The 26,433-nt window shown below is 35.3% G+C and overlaps 1 protein-coding gene and 1 long non-coding RNA gene across 2 annotated transcripts; one reads left to right on the top strand and one right to left on the bottom strand.

Annotated features, from left to right (window-relative positions):
• Positions 1 to 9,153: 9,153 nt before the first annotated feature.
• Positions 9,154 to 12,839, bottom strand: LOC123716244. The gene is made up of 3 exons (XR_006754529.1): positions 12,764 to 12,839; positions 10,191 to 10,250; positions 9,154 to 9,427 (listed from the first exon to the last, which is right to left on the bottom strand). It is a non-coding gene; the product is annotated as an uncharacterized LOC123716244 (long non-coding RNA).
• Positions 12,840 to 13,005: 166 nt separating this feature from the next.
• Positions 13,006 to 15,753, top strand: LOC123716539 (silk gland factor 1). Its single transcript, XM_045672333.1, has one exon. It carries the CDS (start codon positions 13,045 to 13,047, stop codon positions 14,080 to 14,082), a length of 1,038 nt encoding a protein of 345 aa, XP_045528289.1. The 5' UTR covers positions 13,006 to 13,044; the 3' UTR covers positions 14,083 to 15,753.
• The last annotated feature ends 10,680 nt before the right edge of the window (positions 15,754 to 26,433 follow it).

The following is a 26,433-nucleotide window of genomic DNA, read 5'->3' as shown; positions in this document are numbered from 1 at the left end:
TACTTAAAAATACAAAATAAGGAAATCAATAAATATTTTTTTTAGGAAGCTTTATCGAACTAAAAAGAACACAATATTATAATCGCACGAAACGTCTTTTACGTAATCTGGGAAAGCTGTTTGCGATATAGAAAATTATGTGCAAGTTTTGTGATAATTAGTAAGAAGGTTTTGTTTGTTATTATAACTAATATATACAAAGGTTTTTGTTAAATAAAACTTAGTATTATAACATTTTTAACTGCATATTTGTATTTCTTAATCTAGTTTATTGTATAATTTCATTTCTCTTGTATCATTGTAGCGTTTCGTATTATGTTTTTTGGTCCTCGTGTGTCCTCTGTAAGTGTTTGTATGAGTTCCATTAGTGTGCCTTTTTATATAAAAATAATTAATAAAAAATTAAATAGTACTAATGGTAGAAAATGCCTAGATCTTAAAGTAGGTACCGCCTTTGTTACCTTTTTGGAAATTGGTTAATAAGCAAGTGGTGATCAAGTTAGTGATAAACCTTCTGTGTCTACGCCGTTGACACAGAAGGTTCTAACGTATGTTGGTTTCGAGTGAGCGAGTGTTAAATGCGCACATAGAAAGAGGAGTCCATTGGTTCTTAATCGGGGTTCGAACCAACGACCTCGGGGACGAGCGTTGCACATTGAAGCCACCAGACCGAGAATGCTTGTTTATATACAATCTTGGTCAATTGCTTCGTTGAAAACTGAGTTTGTTAGTCTAGATATTTTTCAAACGTTTTTATTTTTATACAATGTGATGCATTTTTAAAGAATAACCCGAAGTACAAAACTAGTCAATAGTTGAAGGACACTTAAGCTCGGGTGGTCCAGTACAGACGCGCAGAAAATTTATCTCATAGTACTCAATTTGTGTTAGTAACGTTTTTTTAATATAAAACAGAGATCGAACGGGCTGGAGGCTCACGTGTTGTTAAGCGATACCACCGCCCATATACATTTACATGTAAGAATTGGTACGTTCTTTTCTCGAAGAACCCTAAGTCGAATTGGTTCGGAAATCAGTGGGCCTTAAAAATACTCAGTTGTGGAACGTCGCGGACGTCGAGGTAATACGGACCTTCGGATATAAAATTAGTTACTATAACAGTTATTTGTATTTTTATAAGCAATTGACGGTTGCCACTCGTGGATAAGTTTAATAATGATGTTGGAGTCTACAGTAAGAGGTCATAGCCTGTACGGCCAGAAATCTTTTTTTACCTAAACTAAATATTCAGCTTTTTTTGTAAAAGCAATTCCAGCACCACACTAAACTCCATTTTTCATTAAAAAAAAATAGTATTGTGAAATTCAAATCTGCTTTTCAACACGACAGTACCAGTTAGAGCAAGACGCAAGTTTATGATGGTTTTACTGCCAGAGCCACTTAACGCCCGCCGAGGCTACCGTGTACTTGACCATACCCCCCGCATTAATTAGATGCATCCCCCATAAGTATTTAAGTTAAACCACGGTTAAAAACATACTTGTTAATTATTGTGTCTTAAAATAATGTTTAGTAAATAAATATAAAATTAAAATAAATTTACAAAGTTTGGTCCCTGTGGCCCTAGTGTACCTTCAATCGCCGCAATTCCTCAATTCCTCGCTTTTAGGATACTTATTCGTTGAGCGAGGGAAGCTCCAGCTCTGGAGTCACTGGTACAATCTACCAGGTGCCAAAATCTTTAATTTGCTTTTAGTTTCTACTCCAAAGGGAACAAAATCATAGTTGGGGGAATACGTACATATAATCTTATATTAAAGCCGTTTATTCCATTTAAGAGACTCACCTAAAGATCAATGATACTGACAGAAGATCGCAAGTGCATTGTCGACCAAGTATTAGTAAACTTTTGTCTTGTACACTAATTAATATTATGGACACTAATTTTAGTGCTTTGCCCGCCTTTGAAATGGAATAGTTGTTTATAATCTCTGATGCCAGGTTATTCCTTTTTATTTTGATCAAAATATTCTTCGATTTTAATGTCATGTCATGCCTATTATGGATATTAATTGATACCGTGTTTTAGTGATTAAGGTACGGGATCCAGTTACCAGGTTCGATTCCCAGACATACATTTGTATGCACATAGATCCCATACTTGTAGTAATCGGTAATACGTTGGGAAACTTCAACTTTATTCAAGTAACGAAATATTTTTTGATGTTAAATGTTCTTTGAATATTTTTTATAGTTCTATGATTTATTTGTTATGAGAAAACTTACCCTAATATCTACAAGATTTTATTGCTAAAACATAAACCCTTGGTTTAAATACATCCCTCGAACCGCAAATTAATTCGGCATTACGACTGAATCCCCGATACAGACTTAAGCCGCCAATACGAGGGAATTAGGCATAATAAAGTTCCCAGGAATCCCCTGAGGCGGCCACTTGTACGGGATTACTTGGCCCATATCGTTTTGCGCGGTCGCGAATGGAAAGGTCAGTTTACATGGCTCGATACGAACTATATGAAATACATATTCGTGTCTCCCAATAAAAGCTGAATTATATTTAGTATTTTACATCAAGCATTGTTTCACGGCTTTGTCACACTGTTCTTTACATATATAATAATAATGTTAATATTACATGATTTATTAGTTGACAATTCTAAGCATATTTATTTAATTCGATTGAATTTAATGAAGCTGTAGATTTTTATTCAGAAATAATGGCCAAACTGAAAAATAAAAGAGACGAAATCAATATCAGACATCTAGAAGCTACCTCTTTAGGTCTGGGCGTCAGATTTATGTATCTGTTTCATGATCATTTGTCACTCTTATAGTAAGGTGGTGGGGCAAGTGTGTCCCACCTGTGTCTTATACACGCCGAATTTTTTGGTGTAAGGCAAGCCGGTTTTATACTTGTTATACTTCACCGTTCGAGCGAATCGAAGCTACGATGTCACGCATGAGAGTTGCACGCTGAAGCCACTAGGCCAACAAACAACATAACTAAAAGTTCACTATCAGTTAGACTAACTGAAGTCCTAGTGAATACTGTGAAAGGTTTAGTGGGCTTTTACTTAAATAAACTACAGTATTTTGTGTATACCCATTTATAAGCTGAAATTACAGTAAGTTTAATGTTAAAAAAGCTCAATATTCTGTCGTCATTCTCGTCATATAAATCTATCCGTGTACTTCAGTCCGTGGCATAACTTTAATTGTTTTTAAAGTGCATACACGCCGCTAGTTCTATTGTCATTGAAAGAGGGATGTTAGTCGCGTGGGATCTATCACTATTTGCTTGATGTACTTTTATATCAAGTTCAATGTAAGAGAAAAACTAGATTTTTCAATACGTAATAGTTTTTCACACTTTTCTAAATGTCTTTAAACGCATTTTTAATTTTGAATGTATATTAATATTCTATTCTACTCATTCATAACATATATCCATAGATATCATTACCGTCTGATATATGTCTGTTTAGTGTCATTGAATCAAACAGATTTGAAAAACGCTCAAGTTACACACACAAATACACACTCACACACTATATGCATTCCAGTTTAGATTTAGATTTTAGTTTTAATCTATATTAACCACTCGGGTACAATAGAATATAAACGAAATAATGAAATGTTAATTGCTATGTAATGAGTGAATGCTACTCACGGGGCGTAACTTCGACGATTCAGGAAATCACCACACTTAAAGCCTTAAAGCCTGAGTGAGCATAATGTACAGCCTTGGCTCGTACACTCTGTAATATTATTGTTTAATCTGTTATTAAAAATTTGAGTTTATTTTTAAACTATTTTGCAGTCTATTTAAGCTGTAAGGTTTGAGAGCCTGTCTTCAGCGAATGTGCATAATTCTTTGTATGTTTGATAATTCATATGTAAAATGTCAAAAACAAACATAAACAAAGCACAAAATTGTCATAATATTATTTTTTCGCCCTTACCAAAGTCACGTAGTACGCTTTTAATTATCATCTGAAAGTAAAGGAAACAAGCTCTTGAGGGAAGCTTTCATAGGTACCTGTGCGCCGGCGCACCCTACCTGATCTAGGAAAACATTTTACGTTGGGATACGAGGGATATGACATATTTACATCCACACAGTAAACTCAAAAATACCTTTATTACATTTAATTTCAAGATGTTAAATATGTCCAGCTGAAAGAAATTACGAACCAATTTGACTTTTAAAGGAACTTATCCTTTAAAAAACAAACGTACCAACTATTAAAAGGCCTACAACTTACTTGCGAGCCTCAGGTGAGCCTCCTGCCCGTTTGCATACATAAAAACTAATCAAGGCAGAAATATCTAAGTATAATTTAGTGGGCAGCTGGTTCCACATAGCAGTGTTGCGCGGAAAAACTGCCTTAAAGAATGCTCACTTGTGGGATGAACTTCAGCTATTTATGTAAATTTTGACAAAAATTCAAATATTTGTTGACTATAATGTTAGATTCAGATTATAATGTACAAACAAATTGAAGGAGATACGAACCTAATATGAAATATAAATAGCGATTGTGTATTTTCCAAGGCAAACAGGAAAATACTTAAGTGCCGAGAAAATTTACAGTTGACAAAATTCATTAGATTATCAATTACTCTCGGTATTTCCTGAATAAGTAACATAAGAATGTTTTATACTACTCGAATGTCATATATTTTATTGGAGACAGAGTAGTCGTTACAAATTTGTATCAAAATTCATTTCCAACGTACTGCGCGGCTTTGTACGTACATTGTGTTTCTTTTTTATGACGAAAAAGTTTTTATATTCTGCAATGGCAATGTAATTTAATTTGAATTAAATAAAAAATAACGGCTAAAGTTATGGCCCATCCACACAATACTAACGCGCCGGTGTGATATTTTCATATTTGAAAGTATTTTTTGTATGCCATGCTAAGTGGTAATGGGGACCACCCACGGAGTGTGGAAAACGTCTTTTTAGCATTAAAGCTCTCAATTGTTCTCATGGAGACAAAATAAATTTAAAAAAACATAATATCTGATATACCGTAAACTAGATTAAGAAATCCAAATATGATATTTAAAAAAATTAAATTTTTCTACTTTGTAATTGTTATTATTGGTGACGCATCAACAGTGGCTGCAGCTTGTTACGCCTGAAGACATGGAGACTGTCATAAAATGAATCTGCTTATATTGACTCAAAACATCATGCAGAGAGAGATCTGTTTAGAGAAGCATTACAACCGACGTTAGTCCTCTCTACCCGAACGTAAATACGGACTGATGTGTTACTCTTTTTAAGAAAAAAATGACTTGAAACATTTGGTAAATCTACGAAGGTTTTTAATTTTTTTAAACAAATACAATGTCAATCAGGCGGTGTTTATTGCTGTATATTTATAATAAAGTTACATAAAAATTATTACACAGCTTCATTATATCGAATCTCTAAACAATCTAAGAACACATTACTCCATCTACGCCGTTGACAAGTTATGTTAATATTTTGTGCCTTTTCCATAGTAAAGTATCTCCGGAAGTAGGTTTTAACAACTCTTCAATTTGCATTTTTAAGCCCCTTTTTGCGTAAATGTTATTCTGATCCATTATCGTAATGTCTGTCAATATGCCGATAAAGAAAGCTCCCTCAAATACTGACTTAACCAGGTCTGCCGAGATCATGTTCTTTTTACACCTAACCGGTGACCAGGTCATTGGGAATGTCTTTAGACTGTGAGTTGACCTGCCCGCAGGTTTATATTTTAATTTTTTGTTCAAAAATTAATTCATTTTGTGTGTCTAGAAATGAAACCTACTATATACCTAGGATCGAGAAGCCGTCCTTTTTATTTATTTTTCAGTTTTCTTAAAAACTTTACTTTGAATAATTTACGCATCATCCCAACGTTTTTGTTATTAAGAAAAGTTCGCATAATTCAGAGCTTCCAAAGTTAAGAATATCACAACTTTCGTCATAGCGTTTATAAATTCTGTCCACAACAACCAACTCATACAAATTCTCACGTCATTTTCAGCTCGATCTTCATACAATGAAAGTGAATAAAACGTGATCCCTAAGCATTATCCCAGCTTACCTGTCTTATCTGTTAATGCAATTTGTGAATTGTACTATTTTGACGGATGCGGTTATCTTCCCTTTGTTGGGGTGTAAACGTGTTAAATCTACCTGCTGTGTTCCTAAACGTGCTAGTTCTATAGTTCTAGTATCTATGGAATTCTGTCATCTAACGGGGTTTAAGTACATTTCTATGTCTGTTTTTTATTAACATATTGTGGTTTAGTAGGTTGTCAGCCTGTGCAAGGTGTTGTCTAGGTTATGATTTCCTTCAGCGTACGAGCAATTTTAATTTATTTAATCTAAGATCATATAAAAAAGGGTTCGAATCCTCACTCCACTGTTGACAGTCGCCTATCCACAGCTCTTGGCCGTTATGTGGCCTCTAAGTCTGTTTATATTTTCATATAACCATAACCATATCTCTTCCAGAATGTCCCCTGTTGCAACTCGATATTTTTATGTGTTCGCAAAGTGAATTCTCAAAAGCAGTATTGAACGACCATGGGTATTTAGGTAATGGCAATTAACAGAACTAATCTCAACACAATGATGGGGATAATTACGGCCATTGTATCCTTAATAAATATCTTTTTATATTAGTCAAGACAGACATTCCTACAGAAGCTGTTTCAGCGCAGAGGAATCAGTCAACCACGTAGTTCTGGCTGTGGTAACCAACGTACAGAAATTTTCGGAGCAGTGAGGTCGCTCCCTGAAGCCTGCGAAATGCCCAGGATACTCCAAAGCTTCTGGATGGAGCTAATCTGGCTTAGTTAGCCAGGACTTTACGCACAACGGACCTAGTGACAGTCTTAGTGCAGTAACTGAGATATAGTTAAGAAGAGCGTCTTTTTGGAAGCGTTTAGGCCAATTGCTCTTCTGACACTTTCAAATTAATTTCCCTTTAATTTTTATAATTTATGAATCGATGTACTTTTCCTTCCGTTTTTATGTTTGCCTGTTAATGCTTGTCACATTAAATGTTATATTTTTAGTGTATCAGTCTCTAAGTAGGCAAGCTTTTGTAAATATATAAATAAAAATATATTTGTTGCATTGGTGTTTATAAGAAAATATTTCTTATTGTGCCGTAAACTTCACTTACTTCACGCAAACTTCCGCCTGGATAGACGTGCTCTCTAATGTAGGATAGCAGCAAAACGTTTCCTTACCAACATACATATTACAAAAGAATCTAGAATCAATATATATAATTTCCCAATAGAGACCTAGAAGTTACCTTTTGGTAAAGTCGATTAGGTAAATATCCATTATCAAAGTTCTTACGACAGCATGCAAGCCGTATTATAAAAAAAGTATATTAATGTCTTTCCCAGCGAACCTTATTTAGCTGACCTTATGGAACATTTTGCTATGCTACCTAGAGATAGAGACTGCTCCCTTTTTAACAAATACCTAAGTACTAAATGATATTAAACGTTGTTGCTCCATAAACCTTCCTCAGAATACAAGGAATGAATTTAAAAAAATCGAATTGGTCCAGCTGTTTTGGAGTTTTAAGCTTAGCAACATATTTTGCGCTTCATTTTTCAAATCTAATGAAAGTAAATAACAAATCGCGGATTCACTCGTGTCGGCCTAAAATACTTAGTCGGATAAATACAATAAAACATATTTTTGAGTAAAACTAATTAGTGAACTTTGCCCTGTCTATATTATGAACTGTAATTAGCGTTGTTTGCAAGACATCCCGACTGTATAACCAATTTAATGTTTGTTTGTTTCTGATAAGTTTAATTGGGCCAGCTATGAAACATTATAATATCTGCTTGTCTATTAAGTGAGTAAAAACCATGTCATCGAATATTATCGGTTTAAATATTACCTTTATTGTAAGTTACTTTTATGTGTCCTTTTTCATATTATTATAGTCCAGTTCATTGTTTACATATGTTTTAATTGCTTTGTCTAAATAACTATATTTCTTATGTATTTCTGCACGTCTTGTGCTGACCTATTTGTTTTTTTCACAGTGGTTGCCTGGAAGAGATCGCAGAGGACTTCGTACCTGCACAGTCGCCCTCTATTATATAGAAATATGTCAATCGTATAATTAACAACGAAGTATCATAAAATAAATAAAGATAAGTTTTCTTGAACATTCACTTATAACGCAGGCTGAGTTCACAAGAGTCGCTTGCTATATTGTTAGTTATAAGACTTAGCTATATAAATATATCTTTTTTTATGTTTTTAATGTAGGATCATCGGTGTGGTGTATTGTGTCGTTCTATCGATTTATAGTATCTGTTAAGATAAAATAATGATGTGGAATAAATAAATAAATTTATAAATTTTCAGTTAGCACGGAGACTGCTGGAAAGTCATCGATTATAGTGAGGAAGCCGCTATTTAGGTTTAAAGAAGTTTATTTTTATTAAAAACATAAAAATTAAAATATCAGCCACGTACGCTGCTATTTCATTAGAGTCCATGTACCAAAAAACCCAGGCATATTCGTAACGGGACCACTGCTTCTATTTTCCGTATTTGGCAAGCTGTTGTAAAGACTCGCTCTAAGGGTATATTTTTGCGACCGTATTCGGTTCTGATTTTTGGTAGATGTACTTTTTTATGTTACATGAGGCAAACGGGCAAAAGGCTCACCTGATGCTAAGTGATACCGCCGCCTATAGTCATTCACTTACATTGTAATTGATAAAATGCCGGCTACTCTTGGGATTGTAATTAAATTTAATGCTCATGTGAACTTAGTTATTCATACAGCTAATTTTCATAAATTATGTCTCTATGGATAGTTTGTTAGTGGAAGTAAGAGTAGGATAAATGAGAGGTTTTTAATTAATAAATGTGATTTTACTAAGGAACTGTATATTGTCAATCGGACTGTTTTTGAAAGCTACCAGCAACCACCAGGCCGCCATTTTGTATTCATAACTTAACTGTAGTTGTTTCCTTCACGACACGACAGTTCCTTTGCTGGGAGATACAATGAATATGAAATACTTGTAAATGTGATTAATATATGTATTTCTAAAAAATTAAATATTCAATTGTAAATGTAATAAAAGATTTCATCTCGGTTCAAGTAACACTTTTATTATACAATTGTCGTATTAATATCTTATAGTATTACCATGTATAATTTCAAATCTTTGGTCATTCATATATGTAAATTACCGAAATGAATATATTGACTTTAACGAAACGTCACCAAATAGCCCCCCTAACGTGTAGAGTTTCAGCCACTCCCATAATGTAATTGAAAGTGGTTGTCTGAGATGCACATACTGGCAATACAGCTCGCGTTACATGGGGTAATGGTACAAGCCTCCGCCATTAGCTGAATTCCGGTGTCACGTTGCATATTCCGTTGTGGTCCTTTAACAACTGCTTATATAGAAGGTTAGAATTCAATTATACATAATAGTAGATACGTAAAGTAAAACAAAATTATTTAAAAATTCTAAACTTTCGAATTTATAAATACAATCAAATCATGATACCAATATATACCTATAATTTAGTTTGATATTAAATTGCTAATATAAAGTAGATGTTGGCGTAGTGGATTCAACAGGCAACTGTCATCCTTGAGGTCGTAAGTTCGATCCCCCGGCTGTGCACCAATGGACTTTCTGTCTATGCACGCAATTCACATTTGCTTGAGCGATGAACGTAAACATCGAGAAGAAACCGGCTTGCCTTAGACCCAAAAAGTCGACAGCGTGTGTCAGGCACAGGAGGCTGATCACTCGCCTATGAGATTGCCAAATAGTCATGAAACAGGTATCTGTTAGAAGGTTTCCCAGATCTAAAAAGGTTGTAGTGGTACTCATTTATTTTATTATAAAGTTATATTTGACCATAACTGCTTAGAACTTAATGTTTAACGTTACGTTCTAAGAGGAAAGAGAACAAATTACAAAATCTAGTTTTATTTAGAAGGTTAGGTTATCATTCCGAAAAGGCGAACAGTTTCTATGGGGTAGCATAGCAAAATGTTCCATATGTTGATAAGTTGCTACTAAAAAAGTAGTCTAAGTAAATCATATTAAAGCGACACGAAGTTCGCTGAGGCATACAATAAGTATATAATACTTAAATATGATTAATTCACTTATTATACAATTTTCAAAGTAATATTAAGAACCTTCTACAACCGAGGATCGAAGGGGTCCTTGAACTGACTGCCAACGACATTAAAATCCATCTGAAATATACAAAGATAATATTGATATATTTAATTACGGCATCACATACAAAAGTTTATTGTCTAAAACCCTATTAACTTTAAGCTCAAGAGCAGAGGTAGTGGCTTCAGTGTGTGATTCTCATCCCTGAGGCCGTAGGTTCAATCCACGGCTGTGCATCAATAGACTTTCTTTCTATGTGCACATTTAACATTTGCTCGAACGGTTAAGGAAAAAATCGTGAGGAAACCGGCTTGTCTTAGACCCAAAAAGTCGACGGCGTAAGTCAGTCTCTGATCACCTACTCGTCTATTAGATTGGTAAATTATCATGTAACATATACAGAAATCTGAGGCCCAGACCTATAAAGGTTGTAGCACCATTGATTTATTTTATTGTATTAAGTTTAATCCTCCAATTTTACACTTATACATGACACATGCTAAGCTAACTGAGATTTATAGTAAGTACATTTATAAATAAGACCGTTAGTAGTCAAATCTTTGGGGTTTTGTTGTTACTGTTAATTTACGTTTAGTATTTATGATTTTTTGTTTTTTATTATCTTTTCGTGTGTAATTTGTTCGCCTATAACTACTTTTCACATAAAAAATTGTAACTATTTTATTTTTCTTGTACCAGTGTGCCGAGCGTTGGTAAGCTTTTATAAATATATAAATAAATACAGGACTTTATACGGAAATACACCAATGTTGGCCTAGTGGTTTAGGCAGGGTCACAACCATGCGTTCGTGCCTTTGAAATTATATATTTATACACATAAGAAAAAAACGAATGAAACAAGTTACACAAATTATAACTAATGCGTGGCAACGATAATAGGTGTGGACTGTACAAATATAATGATTATAACTAAAAAACAAATTCAAATTATAGGTAATGCACAGCAAAAGAACCTAAGAAAGTTATGAAAGAATGCCCTTCCTATAATGGGATGGGCGATCCGAAACAATGTCAACATTCGGGTCCTGCAGCCTGAATGCACATTCTAGCCATTCTGTTGAATGGGTTGCCAAAATAGTCTTTCCTATCTGAGTCAAAACTATCAGATCTGTATTATTGTAATTTATTACACAGCAGAGCTTTTACGAAGAAATGAGGCCTATCGATGCAAAACACTATTGCGCACATTTCTATGTTAGACAGTTTTTATCTAGATTGAACAGACATACTATATCATTTTCATAGAAGGATCTATATTATTTATATAGTGAGATAATGATGCCAAAAAACATACGGGGGCATACGAACCTACGAGACACCCATTTTCAGTGGGTTCGTTGCCAGCGTTTGTAAGTTCACCTAGGGATTGATTCTCTAGCATCAGAAGCGCAGGTCTTGGGGTACATTTTTTCCTATTTACCCTGCCATGATTCGGAGAAGGGAATTGATTAGTGTTAGTCAGATAGTTACTATATACACGTAACTATATACGTACATACCAATGGCTCTACAACCTCTTAGGTACGCGCCTCAGATTTTTGTATTTGTTCCTTGATCATAATAGGCATGTTTAAATCAATCTGTGTCTAAAACACCGTCGACTTTTCGGGTCTAAGTCGTTTTAATGCCGTATGAGTATGTGTTTATTGCACACAGACATATAGTCCATTGGTGCGAGGCCGTGGTTTAAACCTACGACCTCAGGAATGATAGTTACATTGTGAAACCTTAGAAGTATAACAATAGCCAGCCAGCTCACATTTCTCAGTCCTGGTCATTGGTTTATTATTTATAGATGATGATTTCGGTCTTAAACATGATGGTATTCTCATAATGACGTCACATGTCCATTGGTGAAACCATAGTTCAAACATTCAGAATGCCGTTTAAGCCACTACGCTAACGTTATTTTTTCGCTAATAAAATAACTATAACAGCAGTTAAACATGACACGGGTAAAATACCATAGTTTTTTTAAACAGCGTTACAAATACTAATTAATTTAATTTAAGCGGATTAGAGTCATTTACGAGATGAAAACAAAAAAGTTCGTCCTAAGTATATCACTAATGTGTTTACAAACGATTACAAGGTCAGTCAATAGTCAATTTATCAATAATTACTTTGTTTATCTCAAGTTAATGAAGGAATGTTAACTAGATTTAAATAAATAAACCCCAAAAAAGGATACCGTGTACTGAAATTTTAAGAACACAAAGAAAATCTAACAGTTTAGTCAATTACTATTTCCTATATAAAGCACAATTTCATGAAAAGTTTCTCCGCTGCTAGTATTATACCTACTTTATACACAAATGTGTGCCTAATAAACACTACGCAAAATTAGTTACGAAGTTCGTACGCCTTACTAATCGTTAGATAAGAGCCCTGGTTACAGCACATAATGCTTTTAAAGCGGATTTTCCGTATCACTGAAAATTCGCGTCGGATTTAATCCCGTAGACGTCATAAAACGCATCGTTTCAGAAACAAAGAAGCTTCGTTTCACATAATTCATAAAATATAATTCACGCGAACATTATCCAAAGCTCTACACAAGTACACATACCAGTTAACACACTTATGATTATTCCATGTTTTTATCTTTCCGAGCCATAGTAATATTAGAGGCGGTCGGCCGCGCTCCGCGGTCGAGGGGTGACGCGGGGCGCGAGGCGCGGTGGTGGGGGGCAATGCGCGCGCTGAAGAGGCGGCACCGGGCCGGCCCCGCCCTACGGCGCCCATCTCGGAGCGTGGAGGGGAGCGCGAGCCCCCGGCCTCTATTTACTCTTTCAATCAGTGCGAGTGTTTGCCCCTGGCCGGCGTGCACGCGCGTGTGATGCGCTAGCCATGATCTCGCAGAAGCTGTCGTACGGCGACGTGCCGACGTCCGCGTCGCTGTCCACGCTGTCGCCGGGTCTCGCGCCTCCCTATGTCAACGGGATGGGCTGCATGCCAGCGCAACCGTATCCGAACCTATACTCCAACAACATGGTGGCGAGCGGATCCTGCATGGGCTCGCCTGGCGTTGGCTATTCGCCGCCCAGCACCATGGCCTCTTGTATGGGCGGTGGAGGTGCCGTACCCTACGGAGCGCTTCCCCGGGAACAAGAAGCCGCTTCACCTACGTCGGCGCTTCAGCGGGCGCGCAACGACAAGACTTATCGCCGCTCCTATACGCACGCGAAACCGCCGTATTCCTACATATCGCTCATTACAATGGCGATACAGAATAATCCGTCGCGAATGCTAACTCTCTCCGAAATCTATCAGTTCATCATGGACTTGTTCCCCTTCTACCGCCAGAACCAGCAGCGCTGGCAGAATTCTATACGACATTCGTTATCGTTTAACGACTGTTTTGTAAAAGTGCCGCGGACACCAGACAAACCGGGAAAAGGTTCTTTTTGGACGCTCCATCCTGACAGCGGGAACATGTTTGAAAACGGCTGCTTTTTGCGAAGACAAAAACGTTTTAAGGACGAGAAAAAGGAATCTATTAGACAAGCGCAGAAGACGACGCACCCACACGGCCATCACGGTGGACACGAGAAGCGTGAACATTCACACGAGAAAGGCGTGGGTGGCGGGGAAGATAAAGAGATGCGTGATGAGCTGCTGGCACAGTTACACGCAGCGCCCGAGCTGTGTCTTCCGGAACATACTCCACTATCACTGGAGCACTATGCGCAGCTTAAACAGGAGCCAACGGGATACGCACCCGCGCCTCACCCGTTCAGCATCACGCGGCTTTTGCCTGGCGCCGATACAAAGTCCGACCTGAAGATGTACGACGTAAACTATGGCTACGGACACGCCCCAGCTGACAACTACTACCAGTCACCTCTGTACCACCATCATGCCCACCACACGCAGCCCCCCTTGTGACAGTATCCGCTGGCGTAGGCCCGCGGCGCCGCCTGGCCTCGCCGGGTGACCGCCCAAATGCCCTCAATGTCCAGCGAATTAATTAACTTCAAGTCTCATCTGACGGACTCCATGTGAGCGTGTTGTGTTCTTGTGATATAAAGCCGCCCGGCCTGTATATTGTGTAAATATTTTGTGCGGGTTTGAGTAGATATGGACGCACCTAACACCGGGCGGCGGCCCGAATAGGCCTAAATGTTAGTGGACTCTCGGAAGTGTCCTTTGTAGTTTTGCACCGACGCCCATTCGTATACCATAAACATAATTAAATTACGAATTTAAAAGCTACTAACACTTTAAAATAATAAATCAGCGAGCTTGTTTGAGGCAAGCAACGTACTTCGCAGTATTACGTTCGTCAACCACGAATCCGCCCAAAACAGAAGCTTTTAAAATACTTAACGAATGAGTAATAACATCACTAATGCGATCAATATTATTATCCTTATCGAATTATTATCATTCAATGTATTGATTTAGATAAAAACACCGCGCGCGTTTAAATCTTTCCTTTGAGTAAACAACATCTCTTTAAGCTGTTCGTAAATTTCCGCGTATCATAGGTAATTCAGTTAAACAAATTGTTTTTTCGCTTGAAATAAACCACACGGTATTTTATATCACAACCGTCGAAGAAATGGGTATGTACGAATTTATTGATTTATTTATCAGTACTGTATACAATGTAGAAGATCAGGTCTTCAAGATTTGGTATAAGAATGCGCGTGTTTGGTGATGTCAAATCTCGGACAGAACTGTGCAATGTTTGTTTAAAGTGTGTAAAATAATTTAATAGATAGACGAAATGGAAATATAGTCCTTCGAGCATCGTATAAGTGTAGGTTAAGTTCTGTATATATAGCGTTAAGGTAAATTTATATATACATTATATGGTGTTTGGTGTAAGATAGGTACCTATCTACGCTTCTGCACATTCCATTTAAATATATATTTATATGCAAGTTTCAATTTAGCATTTGTGATAAAAATATGCGAAAGTTCTTAAATTTTTATTTTGTACGTATAGATTCTGTATTACGTCAGTTTTACGATCACCTTGAATGATTTCGATGAAACCTTGTTGTGACCTCACATCGAGACGTTTTTCTGACATGATTGAGCAGAATTTTTTATATTATTTTAATCCAATTTTATCAAAGAGATCTCGCGTATATTTATCAAATAGCTTGATATTGGAAACGTAGGTATGCTAAATTTAATCTTGTAGTTATAAATACATATTAATATCATATTACTCGAATCTAGATAGGTTACTTATATCATCTGTTAGTTCCAGAGTTAATAAAATTAAGTTTACAAAATTCTGTGTTTTTATTTGACTTAATCTATGAATTGATTTGGTCATAAGGATTAGATCTGTGCGATTATAAATCAACTACTATACAATTTTTTTACGCATTACGTAGATTAAAAAACGAGTACTTATATCAAATAATGTTTTTGGACGCGTGTATGAAAACAAATTTTACGTAGTTTCACAGTTATTTCATACAAATATTAACACAAACTAAAATCCTGTAAACCCTATAGCTTTGTATAACACATTTGTAAGACATTTAAACTATTGTAAAACGACCAATCGAAGCATTAACTTTTTGTAAAGATTAACTCTTTAAACGATTTTTTTTACCTGCCGGCGCCATAATAATAAATAGTTATTGCATTACTTTTACTAACATTTTCACTTTTGTTGCATAAGGTTCCGGCTTACCCACGACACTCGTAAAGCAATAAACAGAACAAAAGGGTTGTGTATGCCGGTGTTAATTTGTCTTGTGTCGGCATTGCCAACTTTATTGAGCATTATTGTAATGTTTAGAATTTATTCGTCGGCCTTACAAGTTCGCTTCAGAATCTTGTGCTATTTTGGTTGATACTTAAATAAGCATATTTATAATTGAAGATTAATATCTTCAATATCTATTGTATATGATTGTGGTTCAAATAGGTATATATTCCTTAAAATAATACACTTTTAATTTAATAAGACAAATGAATTCCATGCTTAATAATAATCAAGCCCGTTTGTTTTCATTCATTAAAAATGTTGAATATACAGTTTAGATTTGTTGTATATATCTATTTTTCTTGTTATTTGTTATCCTAGCTTCATTCAGTACCCCCCCGGAACCCTTCACGGGTTCTCCAGATTTTTCCTTCCATATCTTCTATCCACCTTTTCTTAGGGTGCACTCTTCTCCTTCCTTGGTCCTTTCCAGATACGATACTTCATAGTATTCATTTGTTTATTAAATCCTAAAAACAGAAAAAAACAAAACAAGACAAATGAACGTGTAAGGTGGTGAATGAAGTTTTTTCTCATCTCTGTGGGTGGTTTATTGTATCCACTCGACACCTCGGCCCGTTGTTTAGAATAGAGCCGTCATTGATGCCACAAACTAGTAAACATAGATTATTCGATGATATATATGTAATAATTACCGTAGATTACAGTATTTGTTATATCAGATATATAGGTTTAATAATAATAATTTATTTGCAATAGTATGGTACAAATTGTACCACCATAACATATGTACCACCATAAATATGTTATGGTGGTACAATCTAAAGTTAAGTTAATCTAAATTCTACATTAATGGCGTTCAAATTTGTATTAATAAGTAGTATTTTTAGTTACAATACAATACAATTATTTTATGAGTTTCAACTTATTGTTTTATTAGATTCGAATTAGATTAGAAGATCTTTGAATGTTTTTGGTTACTGATTATAAACCTACTATTGCCATACAAAAGGTATTTTCCCTATACAACTCCTGATCAATTTTTGGCATTGCCAATTTCTCCCCATGGCCGTCAGTGGCCCATTCCCGTTGACTTAAAAATTATGTTTTTGTCAACGAAGCAGGACATTTCTAAAATATACATACGGGGCAGAGTTATCATTGTTTTTAAATTCAGTTTTAGCAATGTTATCAAGCAAAATCTCTCAGTTCTTTAAAATTGTGAGCAGTACTCATTAATAATTTCAGTCCACAATTCCCACAGAACAACGTGTGGGCGCGCCTCATCATCCTATTGATTTTAGTAACTTGTTGTTGCTACTGGGCTTCCAACGATTGAACTTGACAAGTCATCAGTTCGTTTGATTCTAATCATTGGATAACAGCCTCTAAGTGTATTAGGCAAAGGCATTGCGTCATATGTTATATATTGAATCACTTTTTAACTTTTTTTCGGAGGTCGTATTGTTGTTATGTCAGTGAGGCCCCATGTCGACCTTTTGTGTTTTGTACGGTGATAATAAAAAAACACTTTCTTTGTCCGATGTAACGGTGTACGAATGTTGAGTGGATCGGATATTGTGTTAAATAAATTTCTTAGTGACAATTAAGTTCATTATTAGCCCACACACAGCGCCTAAAAGCCTTGGAATCTCTAGTTGGTTTAGGGAGTTTGTTGTTATTTGGATGAAATATTTTCATATACACTTCAAGTACAACAAAAATGACGTTTAATATTGATACCAGAAACGGTAGGGACTTAGCCTTTTTAAACAAAAAAGTTCCTTCAATAAAAATACAATATTTCACAAAACTAATACTATGACAGTTGTCAAATTTATACATGCATCTTTTGAAGGGCCAACTTATCCGCAACTGGATATATACGGTAGTAGGCTGATCAATTTTAAAGAAAGCGTAGCATATCATATCCGCTGTTTAGATAGGAATTGTTGTTTTTTACTTAACAATAAGCAAAAGTTACTAGCATTTTTATTTTATATATGTAAGAAATACAATAATATTATTGTTTAAATTATGTAATATTTTAGAAAAGATACCATAGATACCTATGCTGTAAATATAGTATTATATATGATGTGGTAAACTTGAGCCTACAAGCTTTTCAGCTCACCGAATAATATAGTTATTACACGTTTGACAAAGCTTGTTAATAATGTGCAAGCACTTACAAATAGCATCCTAATACATAAGCTGTATAGTTAATATATTTTTACAGAAATTCGGAAATCCTAATATCAATTTCGTGAGCGATCTTGTAGCGGGCGACACAGAATTGAAAACTATTTGTTGGACAAACATCATCCATCACGGTGCCGCACTTAGCTGTATTGCGAGTTCAGTGGACTTGGGGTAAAGCTGTACCAATTTCTCTAAAATTTTTGTCCATAGTCAATAGGTATATCTAGTTACCCGTTTTTATATACAAATAGCGGATCCGACAGACGTTCTGTATTAACTATGAATATTGATTTCGAATGGGTATAATTAACTAAAAATTCTTTATGATATACAACATTCTCTGTTAGTTTTTCTGGCGCGTATATAAATAGTTTTGTTAGTATTACGATATGGGAACAGACCACATATGACTGGCCATGTGAAAAACATGGATTTTCAAGATTAATGCCACAAACAATTAGCGACTGTATATGATTTTTAATATGGTAGTTAAGTATTCTGAATTTTTTATCATTCTCTTATATTTTAATTTCATAAGAACCTCCTCCTGACAATAACAAACACAACAAGAAAAGAATTAGCGAAATAGTTCCAGCCGTGACCAAGGGAAATAGGGATTCAGTTTTATATATAGATGCACTGCAATGTGTATGATTTGGAAACAGTTTTAAGTAAAACATACCTGTGTCAGGGTTCCCAGCTCTTCATAACAAACTTATTAGTTAATTTCATAACACGTTTAAACTGTTTACAACAAGAGTGTGTGGGTGCATGGGTGAGCGTAATGTGTACATGTTAGGTCTCAGGAGTATCTCCAACTCTGCGTAAGGTGTGTTCAAAAGTCAGTTCTTTTACCGCTTTTTTTAGATTGTGAACAGTGAGCGAGTAGATATTAAGCAGCATTTTCCATTGATAGATGTAGTCCGCGTGCATATTGCAACCTTCAAGCGTTCCAATAAGTCAAATTAAATTGGCGGCAATATATATATATATATATTGACCACAAGAACAGAGTGTCTTCTTTTCATTAGAGACTGTAAGTAGTGTTATTGGACACTTTCTTACGTGAAATATAGACATAAATTACTTACTAGTTTTAAGTTAGGCTAGATCATAATTCGCCATAATGTAAAGACACATGTATTTCAAAAAATTGGCGGCAATGGTTCTGTAAGGGAATTCGATCGAATTTCTATGACAACCTACTTCTTTGAACTGTTACCGTCTTCTCAATTAAATAGAAACGCCTTGCCAATCGTGCCGAAGGTATTGGGAGGAAAATCGAACTCAAGAGACATAAAGCGTTAACTAGGTACTCCACGGGGTCATGTCAACAATATACAAATGGCTAAAGTGCAAATCTACACTAAGCCTTAATATAACGTATTTTAGACTGTGAAGCAGATCCAGTCCTATCTAAGTACTATTTAAGCAGAGCTTCGTACTTGCGATGATAAAACCTCTACGAGTATGAATATATATATATATATATATATATACATATATCTTACGTTACTATGTATATTACTAACAGCTACATTTGTAAACTTATTATTTCAAGATTCTGCGTGATGAACATGATATTAAGTGATACAGCCGCCCATAGACACACTGCCAGAAAGCTCGCGAGTGCGTTGCTGGCCTTTAAATAATTGGTAAGCGCAAGTCGAATTGCGGAAAGGTTACTTTAGCTATAATATAATATATTGTTCTATCGTAAATTTAAGGGTTTATTCAACAGTTTCTGTAGACAACAAAACGTTTTATTACATTACTGTTTCGTCTAGACCGTTAGGTTTTAAAAAGGAAAAATAAGAGGAAATTCCCAGAACGTGAACATGCAAGTTATATGACATGTTTATCAAGTCTAATTGTCCACTATCACATTGTATGCAGCGGGCGAGGTCATTCACCCCCGCAGCCATCTTGTATTTTCAAATTACATCACGCAACTGTTATTAGGACTTATTCTTTACAACCTTTAATTTTTATTAATAATTCCATTGAACCTGTTTAAATAGGCTTTCATTATTATGAAATAATATTAATTATTGCAGTACAAAATCTTAATAAACGTAAAAGGTTGTTTTAATGTCCACTTAATACGTTTTCCTGCTTGAAGCACACATCGTGAAATTTATTTAAATAAAAAACTGAAATTACATGTGAAGATGCGATTTCGTTGATCCCTTGGATTGCCTTTGGTATGGGATGCTAGTTGTGTGGACGCGTTAGCCCCATCTCAGCTTCGGACGCAAAAGCAAAAAACTGGGGCGGCCGCAGAGCAGGCGGAAATATAAGTATTTCCTTCAACCTCAATTTTGTTCCCTTAGAGTAGATACATATATGTGATACGAGAGAAGTATCAGTACAGATAGTATTGAAAAGCTTTCTTTAAATACAATGCTCGTGTTCATATTTTTCATGAAAAAATGCCCAAAGTTAAACGATAGAACAAATATACGCGTACATACTTAAAGTCAAGATACATTCAATAATTAATAACTAATTCTGTTTAATCTTTGTTTTAATGATTCGCTACATTTCGAGTATTTTATCAGTACTAACAAAAAGTACGTTGACAAATGTTTGTTGAAATACACACGCTAGTGTTGCGTAGCGCAGCGTTCTTTTACAACGGTACCATTTTTAATACACTTAGAAATAAATGTTCCAACTACTTAATATATAGGTATAACGCAATCTTTAAAGGCCGATTATTAAAACATAAACACAAAAATCTTCTTAACCTACATATTAATCATAAAAAAGTATTAAAACAAATTTAAAAAGTCTCTGTGGCAGTGTCCAGTATTTTTTAGTTATCCGTTGAGCGAGGAAAGCACCAGCTCTGAGGTCACCGGCGCCAACTTAAATCATTAATTAGCGACTATGCACTTGAACCCCCCAGCCCAAGAGTCTCTACTCAAAAGGGAACATAATCAAAGTCGGAGGAAAGACTCTTATATTTGAGCCGTTTATTTTGCATCTGCCAATATATAACTTTTATTTAATCAACATTTAAATGGTCATAAAGCTAAAAGTTGTCCTTGAGTTAAGAATGTTCGATATCATTTTATAATAGGGCTGTACAAGATTTATAAATAGACAAAACACTTGTTGACTGAAAAGTGAAAAACTGACTATGATCACGACTGTTGTTAAATTGTTGTGAAGCAATGAATACGCTTTATAATTAAATAACGCTATTAACAGCTGGAGATTTATTATGGAAATAAATTATGTGGCGAAGAGTTTCTTGCCAGTTCTTCTCTTTCAATCTACGCCCTTGATTTGAAAACTGGCAGAAATGTAAAGTTGGAAGCGTTTAATACGCTCTGTTTTGACATTCATAAGTGTACATTGTGTTACCTATATGAATAAATGATTTTGATTATATTTGGTGGTGTTGTGGTTGTGTGGTTTTAGTGGTGTTTTTTTAACTACATCACTACAAATATACCAACCATTCATCTTAATAATATTAGCATAGAAATTTATTTCTTAATATATTTATACTTTAAGACTTACTCCAGTCTGTTACTCAGGTATTCAATCCACATATATCCTAGATACTTTCGTGATTCACATTCAAAAACAAATATATTAATACTATGTATGTTATACATTGTTGTTGTTGTTGTGTAAATATTTAGACTCGGCCAATCGCCACATTTGATTTTTCATACTTTTTGTTTCCCTGTGGTTTTTATATAGAGGCTGGGCTTATTTGCAAATGTTTCGGCTTTTGGCTATTAATACACCCGCATTTATAATTTAATGAGAGTGTACGAATGTATCTGTGATTTGACTTTGATTTGATTGTACTCTTTGTATTGCATCCTTTCTAGTCCAGGACATATCGAGGTACTTGTATGTGTTCAGAGCATATGGATAAGAAATTGTGTAAGGCTACCGAACGGTACTAAGCACTACACTTCTAAATGTCTAAGTAATAACAGACAAATCGCACTGTTAAAAATTGATGGCCGAAATCGATTTTAATTTCGTAATATGTAGTATATTTTCATTTAAAATCTTTACCTTCAAAAGCCGTTCTTTACAATCGTCAAACTACAATTCATTAGCACTTTGGATTGCTAACACAACGCCATGGCTTTGCACTTACATGTTCTGCGTATAACCAAGTTATTGCCTCAACACGACTGTCATTAACATATTGTACCTAATGTCGACAGGTACTTGTGTAAATATAATAAGGAAAATAGTTTACTTGCTTGATGATTGCGTTCTTATTTTAAATTTTATATGGGCGTGATTTGGCTTTTTGCCGGGCTTTCAACAGGTATTCAACTATTGAATTATATTGACTATAAACGTATCCGTTTTAATTATATGTGGAAGGCCGATAAATTGCCTTCCAGCTTGTACAAACTATAGCACACAAAGCATAGTGTGTCATTAGTATTCATACAACTAACTGTACTAGGAGATGAGAGTCTAAAAGAGTTAATGTAGGGACTGCCTTTGGTTAGCGCTACTTTGCACTTTCATTTCATAATGATCAGTGTCGGTATTATAACTCTCAATAGCGGCTCCGATAATGACGGATTTCAATATTGCCAACCTTGGATTGATCTTGGATCTTAAGTTTGCACAATAATTGAACAGTTAACGCCGATATGTAGTTATCTACTGCTAAGAATAGATGGTGCTGCATAAGAAAATAATAAATAGATGAAATTTACAGAAAATGTTAGTGAATTACTAAAATATTATTTCAACTAATAAATATAGTAGTATTTATTACTAACTAGTTGACAGACGTCGTCCTGTACCCAATTCTTATATAAAAACCCGAATGGTAAGTCTAAACGATTCTCGAAACCACTTGAGCACACAAACAAATTCGTCATAATCAGTTTAGGACGATAAAAACTTCAACGACATTTACAAACCAAGCTTCTATGTATAATATATTTATGTTTTTTTTTATATTATATATTATAAACCTTCCCTGAACTTCTACAAATATTATATTTTAAGAATAGCCAAAGTCCAGTCCAGCCATTCTCGATCAAAGGAAAACAAATTCATAGTTATATATGTATTTTAGTTTTAACTTATAATTATAACAATCAATGTGTACTATGATTTAAGTTTTTCTTACTGTAAATTGTATTTGTATAAATAATAAATTATATCAAAAATAAATGTCTATTATTTCCAACTAGAACCCTGAAATAGTTATTGAATTATACTTTTGTATTGACCAAAATATATGAAAGAACATCGCTCGCCAATGTTGACTTCAATTATAAAAAGCTTGCCCTTGGTAAAGTTGTGTCCCTACGTTTATCGTTTACGTATTTGCTGATTATCGCGTATCAACTCGGGGTCAGTACCGATCGATATTTCTATTTGCCCGATCAATGAGTATCTTGCCTATTTGAGCAATAACTTGTTTGTCAGCCTGCTCTGATTATCACCTCTCCAGATTGTGCGGTTTTTTATCTATCCGATTGATTACATGTTATTTGCAATCAGCAACTGTAATGTAAATATTAGTGTTTTTTATACAGAGCTGGTCAGACATTTGCTATAATCCAACCTGAAGTTAATGGGTTGTGGCGTCTTTGAGGGCAGGCCTGTCCATGCACGACGTCGACGCCACTGAAGTACTACATCTCTTTCTATCAAATTGTTTCTACCTAGCTGATTTTTTCTATTTCTTACAGAATCTTATTACTGAGAACCCGTCTACCTCGATACGCAGACCTCCGACTATCGTCGCTAACTACTGAGCGTTGTGAGCGCCTGTCTCTGCAGATGCCTACATCATCAGCAGGCACCTTCTTCAACCTCCGACGGTTTCCAGCTTGCCAGCTTCCAACCAGTCGTCAGCGACACGTTAGGTTACTTATAAATGAATCATCTCAACTTTTTAAACTAGTTTATCTCCCTTCAACACAATTTTACAGAAAGAGACGAAAGAGAACTTTCGTTTCAGAGGGAAATTGGACTGATTTAGTTTTAATAGGAGAGTTAAATTGTCCCAATAAGACTGGGTAGCCTTGATGACTATCCATTTTCCCGGTCATGATTAGTTTCCCTAGGTCTCTTTGACGCTTGTCGCTTCCAGGACATATATATTGCACCACTTTCTGAAGAGAAATAGTAAACACTCAAAATGTGTTAAGAGTTAGTTGAGAAGTTTAAATAAAAGAATAGAAAAGATGTTACGAAATAAATTACGGATGAACTCATTAAAATGATGACGAAAGTCTTCAAGTATTTGTCACATACTTATCACGTTACAAGCCTTTGATAAAGAAAAATATTTAATCCTTTTTACCTAACTGTGCGGCATATAACCTTGTCACATAGTAATTACTACGAGTGGATAGGTGCAGTACTAGGTACACATTATAAAACATAAAATAAAAATAGCGTTTATTAACCTACATAATCTGGATTAAGTCCGTTATGTTTAACATTAGTATACGATCTCCGACGGAGTGTAGGCCTCCTCCAAATTATTTCACTTGTGTCTCATCCTTGCCAACGTTTTCCAGTCCGTCTATCTCTTTTATTCAATGAAAATGACCCATTACCCTTAATTAATTGGATAATGGAGATGGATTTTTGTAAAGAAACGTACATATGTACTTGTAACATTTAAGGCCAAAGACGACGTTTGTCATCCTCCTAGCTTTTAATATTGAGAGTTGTGCTCTTTAGAAGTCTCACTTGTTATATTAGTTGCCTACAATAGTTTATATTGTACATGATATATACTTGATTAATAATTCGGTAATTTGCAATTCATTTTTAAATTTTTGATATTATTTTAATGTATGTGAAGCTTTGGTATTGTATTGTTAAAATATAATTTCAATAGTTTCTTTAGTATACTTGGCCTATAGTTGTTTGTTTTAATACCTGCAGCTGAGTTTCATCATAGGACATCGAGGCAGAATACGAAACTTCACCACGTGGAGGTGACACGTCCGTCGTTCCATAACTGAGCGTCTTTTAAGGCAGTTTCTCCCGCGCACCACCACTATGTGGAACCAACTGCCCACTAAAGTGTTTCCGAGCCAATTCGACTTAGCGTCAAGAAAAGAGCGTACCAATTCTTAAGAGGCCTGCAACGCACTCGTGAGCCCTCTGTCACTAAGTGTCCATGGGTCCAAGTCCACTTAACATCAGATGAGCCTCCTGCCCGTTTGCCTCCTGTACTATAAAAAAATAGAAACACGTTATAGCGCCACCCTTCCCACGATCAAACCACTTAAGATTATATTTCATCTATGTAATAAAATACCACTAATACCACATTAGCTGAAGGCCATTATTAAAAAGTATCGGATTTCAACGTTTGCGCGGACCAATGGCGTGACCGCTTCTAGACTCTGACCAATCAGAGAGCGTTTCATTTTTGGATCATCGAGTTAATGGATTGTTCTTCATTTGATTTATGTTGTACGTTCGTTTTTCTGTTCGAATTTTAAAATGGCGTGTATTTTTACTGGCTTTTGTTATACTAGAATTTGGTAGATGAAAATCTTTAAAAAATAATTTATTTATTAGTATAATCAAGCTACAATTATGTTCTAAATTATGCTATACATCAATCACAATTCCATACATTTTCTGTACAGATTTATGTTTAGGTACTGGATGAGCCAACATTTTTGAATTAAAAAACACCTACATCACTTGAGATTTAAAGTTAATAAATTTGGTTTGCGGCTACTAAGCGATAATAATCAGCCAACATATGTTATTATGACAGAGGGCAAAACTCTTTTAAAACTTGGTGATAGCAACGCCGGGGAACTTGCAAGAGCGTTATCAGGCTTTCAGAATGTGATACGCTCATTCTTGTCGGAATTAGTCAAAAGCACGTTTTACACAAGCATTCGTCACTTATTTCCTTACAGCAAAAGCACAATTTTTACATTAAGCGGGAATACTAACAAAATTCTGAATTCTGAATTTTGTTAGGGTACTTCAAGATTTTTTTCTAGAAGTACCCTAACGTGCGTGCGTTCCAAAAGGGCATTTGTTTGCTAAAATACCGGCAACTTTTTTTATATAACAAACAGGATGCTCATCTTAAGTGATACCGCCGCTCATGGATACTCCCATTGCCAGAAGGCTTGCCAGTACGTTGCCGGCCTTTGAAAAGTTGTTACAAATTTTTCTTAAAGGACCTTAAGTCGAATTGGTTCGGAAATACTCTATCCCCTGTTGTTTTAGGCTCTATAAATAACATCTTTATCACCAAACACATCTGACGGCAAATTAATGAAATGCCAATTTAAAGATATGAACAATTCAGTAGATATAAATCCGTGTATAATTCCCTGAATAGG

The sequence above is a fragment of the Pieris brassicae genome, chromosome 11 (genome assembly GCF_905147105.1).
Source record: "Pieris brassicae chromosome 11, ilPieBrab1.1, whole genome shotgun sequence".
NCBI lineage: Eukaryota > Metazoa > Arthropoda > Insecta > Lepidoptera > Pieridae > Pieris > Pieris brassicae.
This window is presented reverse-complemented; position numbering and strand designations above follow the sequence as displayed.

Excerpts from the sequence above, each read along its gene's own strand:
- LOC123716539 (XM_045672333.1), top strand. The coding sequence starts at position 13,045 with ATGATCTCGCAGAAGCTGTCGTACGGCGACGTGCCGACGTCCGCGTCG.